Source organism: Schistocerca piceifrons, chromosome 7, assembly GCF_021461385.2.
Source record: "Schistocerca piceifrons isolate TAMUIC-IGC-003096 chromosome 7, iqSchPice1.1, whole genome shotgun sequence".
NCBI classification, from domain to species: domain Eukaryota; kingdom Metazoa; phylum Arthropoda; class Insecta; order Orthoptera; family Acrididae; genus Schistocerca; species Schistocerca piceifrons.
The window spans coordinates 322,322,425-322,341,512 of NC_060144.1; the positions used below are offsets into that span (position 1 = coordinate 322,322,425).

The 19,088-nt window shown below is 40.7% G+C and overlaps 1 protein-coding gene across 1 annotated transcript in view; it reads left to right on the plus strand.

Annotated features, from left to right (window-relative positions):
- Positions 1-19,088, plus strand: part of LOC124805161 (nucleolar protein 6) — a 137,413-nt gene that overhangs the window by 35,933 nt on the left and 82,392 nt on the right. Inside the window, exon 5 of the mRNA XM_047265641.1 lies at positions 13,402-13,584. Coding sequence (XP_047121597.1) covers positions 13,402-13,584 — 183 coding nt within the window. The remainder of the gene's footprint in view (positions 1-13,401; positions 13,585-19,088) is intronic.

Below are 19,088 nucleotides of genomic sequence, written 5' to 3' on the forward strand. Positions count from 1 at the left end.
TGAGTAGCAACTATGCTTTTCATAATATTGTTACATTGCATCCTCGATTTTCCTTTGTTTGATTACTATTTGTTTTACTTGCAGCTGTTTAAACTGTGCTATTAGGTCTCAACCTAACCACATTCTTGGTCACGTGTCCTGTGCTGTAATTGGCTGACAGAAGCAAGTCAAGCAGATGCCATGTTGATTTCAGTGTCTGTGTATTTGGTGGTTTTCATATTTGTTTGTGACCACTACAAAAATATGCAGTTTCAGTGATACATTGCGTTAAATATCTGTCCAAAAGTGTCATTTCTTTGTCCAGTGTGTTGTGCTCAGGTATCAGGAAATGTGACGTTGGTCTCTAAAACTCTTAATAAATATGACCATACTCAACATTATGATATATGGCTGTTCATTAAGTTTATATGTGAAGTAGACTGAATCATCATCCTGTTGGGCTCATGAGAATGTGTGTGGAAGTTTTGTGATAAATCTGTTAAAAAAATATACTCTGTACTTTGGAGCCTTTCTGGCCAGACTTCGAATGATACAAATAAAATACACATGGTTTTGTCAAACATAGAAAGTATTAATTAACAGTTTCAATAGGAATGTTTTCAGTATACAGGGTCATTAAACCCTAATCTTCTACATCTATGTCAATGTCCTACAGTTGATGTACATTGGCATGTTGAAGCAATACCTCCACTTCATCAGTTGCCACAAGCTAGCCACCGTTGGTTGTTGCATCTGGAGGGATGAGCAGTTCCTCTCCAAATATATCTAGGGTCTCACTGAGGCCTTCACAGATGGAAATTACCCTCCCAACCTTGTGTTGAAAAAGCTCTCACTTGCCTTGTCTCTCCAACCACCTACCTCCCCCTACATACCTGCCATTTGGCCAGAAAGCAGAATGCCTCTCATGACTCAGTACCACCCAGCTATGGAGTGAATCACTTTCTCTTCCAGGGTTTTGACTAGCTCTTCTCGTATCCTGAAATTAAGACTATCCTAACCACTATCCTCTCCACCTCTCCCATAATGTACTGTGCCACCCACTGAACTATTGCAATATCCTTGTCGGTCCGTACTCCACCCCTGCGCCATACCTCTTGGCACATGGGACGTATCCCTCTGATAGACCTGGATGCAAGACCTGTCCCATACATTCTCCCATGACCACCTTCTCCAGCCCAGTCAGAGGCTTCTTCTATCCCATCGAAGGCAGGGCTACAAACTGAACTGCAACAACTGTGGTGCTTTTTACATGGGCATGATAGCTGTCTGTCTGCATGAATGGCCACTGCCAAACTGTGGCCAAGAGAGAGCCAGATAATCCATTTGCTGAGCATACTGCCTGGCACAGTGTGCTTCACTTCTGTGATTGCTTCACAGCCTGTGCCATCTGGATCCTTCACACCAACACCAGCTTTTCTGAATTGCGCAGGTGGAAACTCTCCCTGCGATATATCCTATGTTCACATAAACCCTCTGGCTTCAACCTTTGCTAGTCCCTATCCTCCATCTGTCTGTCCCCTTTCCTACTCCCAGTCCAGCTCTACACAACCTTCTAGTCTGACCACAAACTCACTAGTCTTTTTCTTTATCTCTATTTGTCTCCTTTACTATTCCCCCTTCCCCTTCCCTATGCCTCACTACTGAGAGTCTGCATTCCCCAACAAGCAGCACTTCACCTTCCCCCACTCCTACTATCTATCCTGTCCCCTCCACTCCCCATGCCTCCTGCTTACCCCACCAACCATTCCAGGTTGCTGCTGCCACCAGGAGCAGACATAGCCTGCTGTCCAGCAGCAGCAGCTGGAGACAGTGATTTTGGGAAAAGGCATTTTGGATGAAAGCTAAAATGTATACCACTGTGTTCTTTGTGCGTGTCTGTGACTATCTCCTGTATATATGGTGAGCAGCAATCTATCCTTTTCATTATAATCTAAATAACACAACATGTATTTATAAGATACACATTGATGAGAAGTAAGTCACTGAGTCATGTAAACTGCAGTGAAGCCATTGTTCCTTTGAAACAGATTTTGCAAACAGTGAAATGAACAGCATGGAATCAATTCTTCTTGATGTGGCACAAAAAAATTCTGGACACAATGTAGTTGGTGCAGATAACTTCTTGTGGTGTAGAGATCACTCTTCTTCCAAATTTTTGTTTTAAAAATTAATTAACACAAGGTGAGATGTCTCATAATTAAGGAAAGAAGTTCTCACTCTTAAGTCTCATGGAGCATCATGAAACAAACAACTGCTGATGCCTTTGGTGGCTGGGGCACAAACTATTTGACAGCTATGATGTACAGTGGATGACTGTCTCATTTGCTGCATCAGCCACTCTAGGGAGAAGAGGAGGATCATTCAGATATCTTGTTGGTAAATGAACTCGACATCTGGAGTGCATTCTTCTTCAGTCAGGGTATGAGTCTGTTTTGGATAGTTATACTTTTGTTTGAGGCTGTGGCCGGTTTTGAGACACAAGTGTAAGCAGCATTTCTGGAAATAAATATGCTGGTTTTATCCTGTTAATTGAGACAGTAGTATTGTTACCTTTTAGAACCATGTCCAGTGTTCATTCCCTTCTTTTGATCACCCAAAGTGGGCCTTCCTTAGTTTGTAGAGATGGTTTGACACAGTCTGTATGCAAAATATCATGCATGCATTTTTACAGGTTACAATGCATGAAAGTAGGTGCTGTTTGTGTTTGGAGGCTTGGTGTGGGCAAATGGATGCAGAGTGGTTCCTCATGCAACATGATATCTTATGAATCTTAGTCCATTAGCTGTGAAGAGCTCATATTGATGAGTTTGCTTGGCAGCTGAAGTGTCTTGCCACATGTGAGCTCCACTGACAATGAGTCTATGTCTGATCTGTAGATAGTGCGAAGGCCAAGTAAGGCCGTAGATAATACAGTTGTCTAGCTGGTAGTGTTGCTCATTAATGCAACCTGTAGAGATCAGTGCCATCATTCGCTCATACCATTGCTCACCAGGTGGTAACTGGTTGTCTGGTAATGTAGTGTGCCACAGAATTTGCTGAGTTGGTTAAATGACTCTGACTAGAATTGTTGGTCACAGTCCATAGTAATCTATAGCAGACAGCCAAAGTGAGAAACCCAATTTGAAGTTAAGGCAAAGGCTAGCGTCTTCACAATATTCTGTCGACTGCTATAGCTTTAGGCCGGTGGGTAAAATGATCAGTGGCAGTAAATAGAGGACACTGAGTATTAGGAGGAAGTGAACCCAGAACAGCAATGTGCACATGCTCGAAGCGCATGGATGTGTCTGGAAATTCTCCAGGGGCACATTCACATGATAGGCTATTTTACTGTGCTGACAATGAAAGCACGTGCGAACTTACTCTTGATGGTTCTGCAAATCAGAACAGATAAAGTGTTTTGACACCAAGCGAGCTGATTCTCTAACACCACAGTGCCATAGGTTGTGGAGGCTGTCGAAAACAGTCTGTGGAAAGTGGGTCGCATAAATGGGTGTGATCTTCCATTGGAAATGTCACACTATAGATTGATGTCAGAATCAGGAATGTTAACAAGTCGTAATTGAAGGCTGGATGATACATTGAGTGGTAGCTTTTGGAGTTCCTCATCAGATTCTTTTGGATTTGCAAGCAGATCAAAATCAGTAAAATTTGTCACACTGTTACACGTGACAGACAATTGGTAACCAATCTGTTGGTACAGAAAATGTGGTGGATATTAGTGCTAAATTGAGCAATAAATTCCAGGTGGTTGTACTGCTGTAGTGAACACTTTTTATTGTTCTGACTGAAGTCCTAGATAAGTGGCTTGTGATCAGTAAATATCATGAATTCTCTGGTCGCCAGCTATGGCCAGAAACACCTAATTGCTTCATATACTGGCAGAAGCTCAAGACATAACTACTCCATTTCCTTTGAGAAGTGGAGAGCTTACACAAGAAGGAGGCCAGCAGGGTATGCCAAGAGTGCAGCATATGCTAGGCTTTGCTTTGCTGCATTAAAAGCAGAGTTCATCTCATCTGTCCAGTGAATGGATGAATTCTCAGCAGTCTTGAGTCCAGTAAGTCCTGCAGTTAGTGGTTCTTGCAATTCAGCTGAGGGGGCAGATGTCACTAGTAAAAATTCAGCATCGCAAACAATCAGCATAGCTTCTAGTTAGTTTAGTCTCCAGTCCTTATATCTTCATGTTGGCTTCCAGTTACTCTGGTATTGGCAATGATTCCGCAAGCAAATAAGGCCGGGAAAGCTAATCTGAGGCTTGACGAAAATGCACTTAGCAGTCTTCAACATCATCACACCATCCTATTCTAGGCATTTGAAAACCTCCATCAGGTGTTGTTGATGTTTTTGCTGTGGGTGAAGAGGCGAGGATCTCATCCAAGTATGGAAAACATAATGACAGTTTCTGCAGCACAGTCAGTGAACCTCTGCTATTACTGAGCAATATTGCACAAACCAAATGTCAGATAAAGACTTTCGAATAAACTGAATGGAGTAATTATAGCAGTCTTTGGAATGTCTATATTTGCCACAGGAATTAGCGTTTGTTGAGACCAGTATGCTAACGTAGTTGCATAATTGAGAACATAATTGTAGCCTCTTAGTAAAGGTGCTGGATATCTGTCTGGTGTTCTTGCATTCAGCACTCAGTATTCACCACAAGGGTGCCACACACTATGGATTTTGAGTACAGGACGAGAGGTGAAGACCAAGGACTACAAGAAGAGTGAATAACACCTTCCCTGACCATTGAGCTAAATTCTGACTTTTGCATTTGGGAGCTAAATGTCTGGGGTGACACGAAGCTGGCAAACCATTGATATTTTTGATAAAATGGACAGTATTGTCACGTACCTCCTTCGACGTGGCAGGTGGTCAGGTTACGGCTGGAAACTCTCCAGCAATTTGGCATATCTGCTTTGTGCCACTTGAACTAACCTGGTGCTATGAATCACTGCACTGCATTGAAATCAAGAACCAGAAAGTCCGGTGATACTGTTGGTGAGCTGTGCATTTGCTTCGTCATGTTACAGAAGGTAATAAGCCAGGAAGTTGGCTCCAGTTGTAGGCTCTGTGACACCCACTGCAGTAAAATAACAGATGAAAGGATGACAGAGCCCTAAGTCCACCTCAATATTTTCTGTACCATAAGTGGCTATTGATGAATTGTTAGTGGCAGAAAGGCAGAACAAAGTTGGTGGCCAACAATTATACAAGAAAGTCTATGGATAAATGCATAAATCCGAGCCTATGTCCAAAAGAAATTTCTATTCAATTTTCCAATCACTACTATAGAGATACTGAGAGACTGTATGGCAGTTGGCTAGGACTATGTTTGACTGCCACTGTCATTTGAGTTGGTGCAAGGTGATGTGCACTTGCACCTCTGATTCCCAAATTTCTGGTGAAAGCAAAAACGTACAGGTGACTGCTCTGCATCGCTAGATCTGATGAGTTCATTCTGGAATGTCTGTCTGATCTTCTGCAGTAATGACATCTATCCCTATTGTGATCGCGTTGCGCCAGGATCTCGCTCAATTGACAGTGTGTCCACTTCCTCAGAAGGCAATCATAATCCACCTGCATTACCACTGATAACAAGACACTGTCCCACGAAGTCACTACAGCACTGACTGACTGCAGCATTATTGCATCCTGAATTCTATGAGCCAGAGCAGATCTGCAACAGTGTCGTAGGGAATTTCTGTCTGAGATGCTACTGTGAATTAGACTGAGCTGGAAGATGGCTATTCCTGAGTATATTCCCATGCAGACTTTACTACACAGGTCCCTCAGGTATTGTGACTGCATTCTGTCTTCAATGTCTTCTTGCATTAACATTTGCCATATGTGCTTCTCTTGTGATCTAGACACTCAGTGAATCAACTCTGTCTTCACTTTACAGCATGAATCTTGTACAGGAGATGCTGTGGTGACATTGGCTATTTTGGCTGCATAGTGGTGGTTGAACTAACTGACCACTAGAGCAAATGTTGTAGAATCTGTGGTTATTCCTGCATAATAAAATCTAGCTTCCACTCTTGCAAACTAGAGCACCAGATTGTGAGGTCATTACTTACAAGCTACTCGTTCATGGAAAGCAAGTAATTGAGACTTGTAAACTGCAGTAATGTGGCTGTTCCGTCGAGGCAGATGACAAAATGAACAGCATGGAAGCAGTTCTTCTTGGCAAGGTGCAAAAGATATCTTGATGTGTCGTGGTTTTCTTGTGGCATAGAAAACTATTTTCTTCAGCACTTTGCTTTCAGAATTAATTAACACAAGGCAGGATGTGTCTCCACTAAGGCAAAGAAGTTCTTGCTCCAAGTTCCATGAAGCAGGATTAAAAAACCAGTGCCGAAATAAGAACACCTCTGGCGGGTGGCCCTCAAGCTAATTGACAGCTACAATGTACAGCAGGTGACTGTCTTATTTGCTACGATGAGTACCAAGGATTATGTAAATACAGTGTTGTTGACTGTCATGTATACAAGCTGTGTAAATTCATTTGAGGTCTTATATTAGGTCTATAACTAGATAAAATTGATTGAAATTGTTAACTGCTCTGATAACATACATGGTTAAAAAGCAATGTTACATTCCTTCCTGAATTTTCCGAAGTTTAATATAAAAAGTATGTTGGGTTTTGTTTAACAAACCTTGAAAACCATTAAACAATGGAAAATCCATCACACACACACACACACACACACACACACACACACATTCACACATTCACACAAGCACAACTCAGTGGGCAGAGACAGTGGTTTTTGTGTGTGTGTGTGTGTGTGTGTGTGTGTGTGTGTGTGTGTGTGTGTGTGTAGGGGGGGTGTTTTTGTTTGTTTGTTTGTTTCCTGCTTTAGGAGAAGGCCTTTTGGGTGAAAACTCATTTGTTTAGCAGTCTTTTTGTTGCATTTCTCTGCAGCTCAACATGTTTTCTATATGGTGAATAGCAATCTGCCCTTTTCATAACACTGCCTAAAGTGCGTGTCATTTACGACGGCGGCCGAGTTTAGGTTCATTCTGCGCATCTGACGTCACAAAACACAGGCAGCCAATGAACAGAGAACGACGTTGCCAGAGCTCGACTGCAGTGCAGAGCACGGACGAGTGTCTTCAGTTTTAGAAACGTTCAGTCATAAATAAAGTAATTGAACAAAAGCAATGCCTTGATAGCACACTTTCTTTTATAGAAAGTTTGGAAAAAGCATTCTTTATACCACTTGCTTCATATTCTATTAATTAATTAAACCAAACAAGCAATAAGCCTCTTAATTCCGGCGATAGCAAGGAAAGGTGCTTGTATCATACTCACTAACCGCTTTTTCGCAATAAAGAACAGCGGTAATTGTTTATTTCCTATTGTAATTCGACGAAATGTGAATAATTCATAGTCATACCAACAGTGTTTGTCGGTATTTTGCGTGACATTTTAAAGTGCTTCGTGAATTCAAATGAGTGACGAGCTGTGTTAGCGTAATGGTTAAAGTGTTTAGCTGTGAAGTGAAAGATTCTGAATTCAGACCTTGTTCGGTGCTTAATATTTTTTTAATTTAAAAACAATATCGAAGTACTTTACTTCATGAATTTTATTCGTTTGAATGTAATTTTTTGAAATTTCATGTTGCAACTAAAACCGACCATACGGAAAGTATACGCTATGAACTTTTACCTGTGCAAACTCTTCAAAATTTCGTGCAATGGTTTACTACATTTAATGCTGCACAATAACTGCATTTAACATCGAAACAAAATTATGTCATTTATGGGGGGAAGGTATCAGCCAAGAAGATGTGTAAAAATCAAATTTTTGGGCCAAATAGTTTTTGTGAAATCGAATGATAAAGTGTGTCAAAGCAGTCGAAACACCATGTATGTGTCTGCGCAGGTGAGCAGTTCAGTGATGACAAAATCGGGCACAGTGTGGAATGCAGGGAGCACATCTCCGTAGCAGTGAAAGGGTTAATGTGGCCATGGTGACTTTACTTCATAAACTGCGCGCTCTCCCTAAACGTAAGTTTGTGAACTATACTATGGTGCTGCTTCTCTTGGCGTTTGCAACTGGCAATGCAGCAATCTCCCGCATCTGGGCGGGCATGTGCGAACCGCCAAGATAAAAGAATTTAACTATAGTTAACCATTAAATATCTCAAAACAAGAATACTGCGAGTAACACCACTTGAGCTGGGAGGGGCTAAAATGTAAAGCCTTTAGCCATCCAAAGAGGAGAGACATTGCTCTCGCAAGGTATGACAGATATGGTCTAGGTCAGTACAGCCATGGCTTGTTGGTCCCAAAGTATAAAAAAAATTTACTGTCTGCAGGACAATTAGTGTTTACTACATTTTTTATAGGCTCAATTCCAGTTTCAGCAAGTCAACTTTTCTTTTAGTTCTTAATATATAAATTTCTGTTATTTATTTCATATCTAGATGTTTTCTATGTCATTGGCCATTCGTATTTCTGTGCACATGGTTCATGGTGTTAAAGACAAAGTATTTGTTAGAATGACTTCTTGCTGTAATTGTCAGTAATGATATACATTCTAAGGGACTCACTCTCTTCATTATTATTTATTTATTTGTTGCAATAAATGATTTATTGTAGTTGCATCACTGTTCATTAATTTATTTTTGGTCTTTCATTCATGAGCTAGACAGTACTGGTAAGTGCTCTTTATTTTACTTTTTGAGTCTTTACTCTGTTACATATGTTCCAGAGCATATTTTTCTTAACTGCATATATTAACATTGTTTATTTTGTGCTAATAGAGAGCAGTGTGATTTTTTTCTTAATGACTACTAATGAGGTCTCTTAAAAAATTATGGAACTTCTATTTTTCATGCAATAAAATATCTTAGTGACATACTGTAAGTGGCTCTGTACCCATCACAACCTTCCAAGGAAACACATTGTTTTAGATCATTAATATCTTGTTTAATTCAAGGCTACTGTTGTTTGAGTAAAGGATGATACAGTATTTGTGGCAGTTCATGTAATGAGTGATTTTCAGGGACAGCAATGTGGTGCAAAATTTTGCAAGTAATCGAAGGAAACAATTGTAGAAACATAAAGGAAGTTTATGGAGAAGGTGCTCTGAGTCAAACACAGTATTATGAACTGTTTTCCTGATTCAAAAGTGTCTGTAAATCAATATTAGGTTACCTGTGAACAGAAAGACCTTTGATCTCATCTGTTAGCACACAACTCTCCTACAAACCATCACTGTATTGGTGTAGTCTTTCACATCAGACTACTTGAAGACACATTATTCTAGGGCAGCCCCACCAGTGGGACATCTGTGGTTGCGTCCCCATCTTTATATGGTCCATCCAGTCTGAGTTTTTTTGTCTCAAGTTGGTATCATGCTGTTGCGTCATTTTGAGCAGGAGAATGGTGTCCCTCAGCACAATGTTTTAAGTCTTACCTTCTTTGCCACAGCCACAAACAGTTACATGTGTTTGGTGAAGAAAGCTGTAAAATGATCCTAATTTGTGGGGATTTTGCAGTTTTGTGTTCCTCCTCCATTGTTGCAGCAGTAATTCGTTGCTTGCAACTTATGGTGCAGAATTTAGAGGAGTGGGCTGCAAAGACATGGTTTACATTTTCTGCAAAAAAGTGGGGGTGAGATTTCTGGGCCTTATTTTTGACTCAAAATTGTTGTGGTTAGCACACCTAAAGGACCTGAAGGCAAGGGCCCAGAAGGCACTGAATATCTTGAAGTGTCTTAGCCACAGGTCTTGGGGTGTGGACAGAGCATGTATTCTCCAGTCTCCAGTTTTATAGAGCGATTGTGGCTGGACTGTGCTTGCACAGTTTACAGTCAGCGAGGCGTCCTTACCTGAAGATTGTTGACACTATACTATAGGCCATGGGGGATCCAGCTAGGCACAAGTGCTCCATACCCAGTCTCTGTGCTGGGGATGGGGATCCACTTATCATCCGGCTGCAACTCCTTCCCATTTCACCAGCATAGCATATCATTGCTCGTATAGCTATGGAAGACATCTTTATCAATCATCCATGGGCAGCAAGGCCATTTGGGATCCATGCGATGTGTGAACTCACATCACTTGGTGTGGAGCAAGTTCAGCTCCAAATCCAGGGTCTGAACTGCCTGTTACCCTGGTTGCTACAGATGCCCAGAGGGATTTTAGATTTAGTGCAGTACAGGAGAGGTTGCACATATGTGTATATTTTTAATACATTATTTTATGACATTTTAAGTGAGCACCACAACTCCTTAGCTACATTTATGAGAGCTGCTTTGTTTGCTCTGTTGTTTTCCGTGATTGCGTCCTCAAGTTCCGATTGCATCATGAGTTTATGATCTTTGACATGGAGTTATACATGATGTTGCGGGAAGTGGAGCAGATGCAGATGAGATTTGTAATGTGTGCTAAATTCCTTGTCTGTTCTGATTCCCTGTGTGTCCTTCACTCTCTGTAAAACTTGTACCCAGCAGATAAAGTCGTTCAGAATGTCCTCCAGTTACAAAGAGTGAGGAAGGAGGTGTCATTCTGCTGGCTGCCCGAGCACGTGGGTATTGCAGGGAACAAAAGGGCAGATGTAGCAGCCTGTGAGGAGTGTTGTGATCTTTAGTTAGTTGAGTGTGCCATCCCCCTGCCTGCTATCGCCTTACTGTTGAGGTACAGAATCATGCGTTGATGGGAGGAAGAGCGGCTTTAAGTGGCAGACTATAAGCTGCGTCTGGTAAAGTCCATAACAAGGCTGTGTTATACAGGCTTCCACCCATGGATACAGGATGGTGTTCTCCTTACTCATCATCGCATAGACCAAAATTCTACTATGCATGGCTTCTTGCCTTGGTGAGTGGACCCTCCAATATGCGGTATTTGTTGTGTACGAATGACTGTACTTCATAATTTATTAGACTACATTTCATTTTCATAGGGCAGCGGCATATTTGTAGACAGATGTTAAAACAAATGTGATGAGAGTTTTAATGTTTTGTCTGAGCATAACAAGCTGATGTCTTGTCTAATACAGCGCCTCCAGATCTGAGTTGACAATAGGCAGTGTACTGGAGTGTTGTAAAGTTTGCAGTGGATCAGTTCCCAGACTGTCCAATCATTGAAATTCTTTTTAACCTTCCACATAGCAGGCGTAAGTCCAGAAAGTGTGTCCGAGATCTCAACTATATTCATCAACCTATTCCTTGCGATTTAGATTAGTGATGATCTAATTCAACTCTCTGGAAAAGACCAGTGAATTATATTGACATGCCACCCACATGCAAGCAACTGCCAAGCAAAATCTGGAGCTGCCTCCACCACTTTAGAACCATGCATATATGACAGGCAGTCAACAGAAAACTGAACACCCACCACAATATGATGAAGAAATGATCCCATTCAAAAGTAATCACCACATGTGTTAAGATATTTATCCCACTGGGAGATGAGAAAATTAATTCCTGTTTTGTAGATCACAGTTGGCCACTGACAGATCCACAATTGTACCAACTCCTACACTTCCTCATGTGACTGAAACTGACTCCATGCACGTTTCTCTTCAGGTTGCCGAAAATGTGAAAATCACATGGTGCAAGATCAGGGCTATATGGAGGAAGGTTGCAGTGTTTCTCAGCCAAACTGCTGAAGCGTAACCTTTACCCAATTGTCAGTGTGGGGGTGGGCATTATTGTGCAAGAGGGTGATTCCGTCCGACAGCATTGTGATAGCCTGACGGCAAATGGTAAAGCTAACAACGGAAATGTCCCATATCTCGCCCTCCAAAGAAATCCATAGCTGTCCACACAAGTACCTTTGTAGAATCTGCAATGTGCCGTATAGTCAAAATGCCTGGGAATGCTGTCAGGCAGAAGCAGCCTGTTGTGTGATAATGCTCACCCCCACACTGCGAATTTGACAAAGGCTTTGCTTCAGTGATTTGGCTGGTAAACTCTGCAACTTCCTCTGTGTAGTGCAGATCTTTCTCCATGCATTTTTCACATCGTTCGTGTCCTGAAAAAATACATGTATATATGTCAATTTCAGTCAGATGAGGAAGTGCGAGAACAGGTGTGGCTGTGGATCCATCAATGACCAAACATGTTCTACGAGATGAGAATTGATTGCATCATCTCCCAGTGGGTAAATGTCTTAATGCAGATGATGATTATTTTTGAATGGCACCATTCTGTGGTCCCATTATGTCAGGTACTCAATTTCATTTGAATGACCCTTGTAAAGGTGGAAAACAGCCCTTCATAAATGATGCATCGTACATAGCCCTAAATGTGATTATGGCACAATGAATAGTGTATCACATTACTGGAGAATGTCCAAGATTATTGTTTCAAGGAGACTGGAATATCTTCATAAAAGCTTCTCTGAAGGCTATCTCTTGATTAAGCTCCTTGAGCAAAGAACTGTTATGGATCTGTGAAATTAATATCTTTTAACATTAATTTGATCTAATTGAACACTAGTTTGTTAACAATTTTGTTTGTTTGTTTTATTTTTCTATTTAACATGTCTCAAATTTTCCTACAGTTTTACCATGCACTAAAAAATTTGTTCCTTGTATAATGATCAAAGGGCAGAACAATGATACAGTGAGTGTTAGTGAGCTGTTCCTTGAAAAAGTAGACAGTGACATAACATCCATGTAAAAAAATTATCAGTGGAGACAAACTGAGTGAGGTGATGTAGTGGTTAGCACACTAGACTTGCATTCGGGATGACGACGGTTCAAACCCGCATCTGGCAGACCTTATTTAGGTTTTCCGTGATTTTCCAAATTCGCTTCAGGCAAATGCTGAGATGGTTCCCTTGAAAGGGCATGGCCGACTTTCTTCCTCATCCTTCCCCCAATCCGATCGGACCTCTGAACTTGCTGTTTGGTCCCCTCCCCGAAATCAACCAACCAGCCAACTGGAGACAAGTGTGGGATTACAGCTATGACAGTCCAGTTATCACCATGTGTTTGGTGAGGAATTGGGTTGAGGGAGAAGAGATGTGGCAAGACAACTCATGGTTCCTTCCTCATCACAACAAGCCTGCTCACTGAACTTTGCCAGTTTTTACCCCCCCCCCCTCCCCCCCCCCCCAAAAAAAAAAAAAAAAAAAAAAAACACCTGCCACAATTCTCTCCAGAGTTTGCCCCATGTGCCTCTGTTATTTTCAAAATCAAAACTGAAAACTGTCCTGAAGCGACACTGCCTGTTTGTGAACATGGAAAGGGGGGTGGGGATACTTTGAAGCAGACCAGTTCTGAATATCTGTGACTTGATTAAAATTACTTGATTATGAGAAAAAAGTTGGTTATTTTTTCAAACAGGCCTCTTGTTAATAGCACATTAATAACAAATACAGGTAATAGTTAAATACGTTCTACAGTTTCAAATATATTTTGTTTTTTGCTTTTATTTTGTAGCTTACAAATCAGAAATGGCTAAAGAAGCTGAAAGTAAGGATGCCTCTTATTCCCAACCTTGTTTGCAATAAAGGTATCTTCCAATTTCTTCGACCAGCTTCTATTTCCCTGATTGGCTCTTGGAGGCTACAGTGCTGTGTTGGGCCAGATGTCACTGTGGACCTCAATGTTGAAATGCCACAGGTTTGTCAATAAAATTATCATTTAAAACCTAATGAAAGTAAATATTGTTAAATGTTGTTGTTCTTTGTGGGACCAGGCTATAAAGAGCAATTGCATAAACAGCAATTGCATGTGATACTGTGCTGACACTGTTGTTTATCTTATCTCTGTGTTAATTATGTGACTAGCATTTTTAGGTTGATAATTGGAAATTATCAAGTAGTACTCCTATGAGAGTAAGGGATCTCAATGTGAAACTTTCATTAATGTGCATACAGTAAATCAGAATGTGTTAACATCAGTCTTACTTTTAGCTAGTTGCTGTGTTATTTCCTTGCAGCTCTTTGTTCTTTTTTTAATGCCTTGTACTTATTTGACAATATGAATAATGTATATTATGATGCACTGAGGGAAAAGTCTGTATTAAACATGAATAATTGAGGAAGTACGTTTCTACTGGTTACTGCAGGTGGTTATTCAGATGATGACGATATCTTACATTTTAGTTTTAGTTTTTATTGGCTGTCAGACATTTGAAACTAATTCAACATTTCATGATGTCATGGGAAGTAGTTTTTCAGCTTTATAATGCAGGGATGCATTTCCTTTTAGAACATCAGTTTTGCTGATTCATATCATGCAGAAACAAATAACAAAATATTTGCAATTAAAATCACTCCACTCCAAAACTACCACAGTAGCACTGGTACTGCAACTGTAATAGATCTTTAGATACAGAAAAAATAACCAAGACTATTTTTTCTGCGCCTACTAAATATTTGCATGTCGGAAATAATATAATTCAAACGGATGCATTTTTATTGATAAAAGATTGTAGGACACTTGTTTGTTCCACAACTCTTTTCTAAAAAAGGTCTGGACATGGCAGGAGTGTAACGTACCACCTATAGATGCCAGTGTCATACCAGTTTCATAAAAAATACATGAAGTTACTGCTTTGTTAAATTGACAGTGACTGTTGAAATTGGGATAAATGTAATGCATAAATATCTGATGTTGACATTCTGTCCCACTGATTTTCCATCAAATGTGAGTCTGCCATAATATATCCTTCTTGATAATCATTAGTAACTAAAGATCATTTTGCAGTTGTTGTTGGTTCATTGTACTTATTTTTTCAATGAAATGTACTAATGTGGCACTGATGGCACACAAATAATTATCCAGTGTTAACAGGTTTGTCACTCATATAATGAGGTTAATGGTATGAGGAAAAGGAAAGTTTGCTACTCACCATAAAGATGACATGTTGAATTGCAGACAGGCATGACAATGATTACCCTCTCTGGCAGCTCGTATTGGAATGCAGTCTGGAGTGGGGCAGGGGGGGAGGGGGAGGGCTGGGGGGAGTAGAGCACTGTCTGATGGAGCATGCAGAAACTTGATGGAGGCTTGAGAAGACTGTCAGGCACAGTGTTGGGAGGCTGTGGAGCAGGGAGGTGGGGGGGGGGGGGGGGGGGAGGAGGCAGGGAGTGGTAAAGGGGAGGAGCAGATAAGGGGAAAAATAAGCAGGTGCATTGGCGGAGTGTGGCACACAATGAGGGTTAGGGGATGTGAATAGGAAGGAATGATAGGACAGAGGGGCAGAGGGGATGGAGCCTGTTGGGTGGAGGGTGTGACACAGTAGGTTACCTTAGGTTGAGGCCGGGATAATTAACCCCCACCCCCCACACCTTTTTATCCAACAACCCTCCAATACTGTGCCTGGCAGTCTTGTTGTGCCTCTGTATAGTTGCTGCATGCTCTGCCAGACAGCACTCTCTTCTGCCTTCACCTGTACCCTGATATCCCCCCCCCCCCTTTCCTGCCGCACTCCAGATTACAGCTCAACGTGAAAACTGCATGTGACTCCAAAGACTTTCCCGGCGTAATAATTGATAATATTCTTCTCAGGTGTGCAGCCGGGTTGTAACGTCATCTTGACACAGTATTTCAGCGGTCCAACTGGCCGCCATCTTCAGGTGAGAGTGCTGGTACATGATCTCGCCGCAGTTCCGGCGAGATCATGTACCAGCACTCTCACCTGAAGATGGCGGCCAGTTGGACCGCTGAAATATTGTGTCAAGATGACGTTTTGATCCGGCTGCACACCTGGGAAGAATATGATGACAGCTACATTTCGGCCTGACCTGCCAGATGTGGCAGTGAAGTGTGCTTGAGGTGTCCTTGCTCGTGTGAATGTGTCCTTGTTCATGTGAATGTGTGCTTGAGGTGTCATTGCTTGTCCGAATGTGTGTTTCTTCTTTCTGGCGAGGCCTTTGGCTGAAAGCTAAATGTGTAACAGTCTTTTCGATATGCCTGTCTGCAACGTGATGTGTCATCTTTACAGTGGCTAGCAGTCTTTCCTTTTCCTATTATTGTTGATATTCCAACCTGGAGTTTCCATTGTGTGATATAATGAGATTAAGTCTAATATTTCCTATCAAACAAAATTGTTTGCTTTTCTGACATCAGATGTCAACTGAATAGAACGTACTGTGTGAGAAGCAATTACTGTCACATAGAGGAAAGGATAAACCGTTCAATTGATGTTTCCCAGTTTCACAGCACAGGACAGAGAAAATGATGTATGTTATGGTATTTTGTTATAAACAAATGTTTTTTTCATTATGATGGTACAAAATCACAATTTTCTTGTAATTATTTAGCTTATTGGTTAAATAAAATATTTGTATCCTTACAATTAAGTTCTTAGTTTAAGAATAAAGGAGACCACTTACAAAAAGGCAGAAGTGTTGAGTCATCAACAGGTCACATTATCTATTATGTGTCTGTTGATGATTCAGAAGGAAAGACCAGTTACAGGGCTGATATAGGTGGTGAAAGGATGGTGCATAGGGCAAGTCTTTTAGTCTCAGGGCTTAGGCCATAGGGTAGCGAGGTGGGTGCAGAAGGAGCATAGGATCTGACAAGAATATTGCGGACATTGGGAGGGCGACAAAAGGCTATTCGAGGTGTAGTGGGCAATAATTTAGACATATTATCATCCCATCAGGTAAGTCTCCCCTGACTTGGGGTCCTGGGTGATTTTACCAAAATCTATCCCTTTTCCTAGACCTCTCAAGTCCTTTTTCTCACCCCGCTTCGTTCCCCTTCAACCCTTATGCCTGAAGCAGGAGCCACTGGCTCCAAAAGCTTGCCTAATTATAACTTTCTTTTGTGTGTGTGTTCTGATGCCGCATGGTGAGTTGATTTTGTATCTATTCAATTAAATTATTTTGCAATAAAAGTTCAGTTTCACAACTAATATAGCTTCTGCATCATCTACATCAGATGTAGATTATATGCTTAATTCAGTTTCTGAGGCTATTTTCAAGAGATACCACATTTACAATCAAAATTAATCATGCAGGCCTTCGTAACATATTTGAACATACTCAACTGCTCTCTTCTCTTTATTGTTTCTCTTTGTTGCCTTCAATAATTGTCACTGTAGTATCTAAAAATCAGATGATGTTTTTTTCCTTATTATCCACTAGAACAACCATCAGATTCTTCTTGCTTTATCCTGTGGGACGAGAGCTGAGAACTACATTTGTATCTCTTTCATCAACATCAGTGAAACTAATTTATTGCACTATGCCTGCTATCTCTGGGTGGAATAATGCTGGAACTTTCCCATTCATTACCTGGAACTGGTGCAGCATCAGACAGTGTTTTACTCCATATTATCATTCATACATTTTGGAATGATAGTGGACCACTCTTCTTCACTATATCATTCATCTCCATTTGCATCAGTTACCATCTTAATCTTAAACAATCACCAGAACGATTTGGTAGTAAAGTCATCAGCACCTTGTTCTGCAATGGAATTTGAGAAAACTTTAGACTTTAAATGTGTCAAAAGCCTCCTGGTGTATGGGGTGCATAATGTAGTGGTGTTAGGAATAAACATGATGTTGATATTTTCATTCAACTCTCTGTTGGAAAATGGGTAACTCGGAATTTAGTATAGCAAGAGTGCCTGCTGCAAGAAAGCTGATGATGTTGCAGTCTGCTCACATAAACTTTCGTAGCGGGCAAGCATAAGGCCAGCTAGTGGCTGCCTTACTCACATTTGCTGTCATACCTTTGCCTTTACAACTGTACAACTGCACAACAACTGCCACTACTGGTTACCTGGACTTGATTTAGAGTTGTGTTGTTCAGTATTTGATCTGATGAGTGTGTCGTTTCCAACACTGCAAGACTCAAGTGGAAATTCTTATTTATGTAGTTCAGTAAACGTGCATAAAGAAGTAGTAATGCTTGGACTTTTATCAGGGTGTATACACCCCAGAACAACGGGAAATCTGGGGAAAACATGGGAATTCTTGCATCTGGGAAAAATGCAAGTAAAACTCAGGAATTTTTAGAACTCCAGGAAGTTTTCAGTAAAATTGTTGTAATTTTGACTGCTAAGAACTGATAATATAATGAAGAATTTTACTTTAGCCCACTGTCACAGAATAATACTGCAGCAATAAAACAGAAAAAAGAGAATAACACCAAAATAAAATGTTAGTTGCAAAGAAAATGCATCATTTACGACAACAAAACACATTGCACCCACAAGCATCTGCCAACCACAAAATGTGTGAAAGGTTTTAGGACAAAAAATATGCGGTATTTTGTAACAGTGAATAACTTTCAATGAGTGTGACGTCACAAGCGTGAATATTTCAAACCGGCCACGGAAAAATATTTCGAATGGCGAATTTAAAAGTGTCACTTTCAAATTAAATTTCCTTTTACGCAAGATGAGTGATGTTACATGTGAGTATATGTAATGAATTTCTTATATCACAGAATGTTTGACTCTCATTCAAAACTTAACACTTTGAGGACCAGCCACTTAGAAAAATTTCGGGCCCAGAAGACAAGCCATTTAAACCATTATTTGAAATTTTACTGCCATATTTGTGTTAGATATATCTCAAAGGGTAACACACACTAAGAAAGATCAAACTTCAAGATCAGTTTTTAATACAGGGTGTCCAGAAAAGGACTCCCTGATTTCAAAATTAAATATCTCGAAAACAAAGATCGATAGAGGAATGCAGTAAACGGTATGTTTATTGTGAAAGCTGTAAGAAGTTTATACAGCAGTTTGAAATAATAGTTACAAAAGCTGCTAACAGATGGTGCTGTAATCGCCATACGTAATGCCTAGTATAAATAGTGATCCGAAGCCCAGAGTGATCAGTTCCACTATTGAAACGTGAAAGGAGGTTAGCGTACCGAAGGAAGAGATTAAAACCATGTACTCCATTGAACAACGCGTTTTTCTGGTGCTAGAGTACCACAGGTTAGAAGAGAGTCCTACGGCAACAAGGCGAAGTTTTCAAGCACGATTTAATGTTCCAAAAGGACCCGATGCGAAAACCGTTTGTATGCTCTTCGCAAAATTTCAACGAACAGGCAGCGTAACTGATGATCTAGTGGGGTATGTTGGCCGCAAGCAAACTGCAGTTACGCCTGAAAATATCGCCACAGTTTCTGGAATTATTCAGCGAAATCCA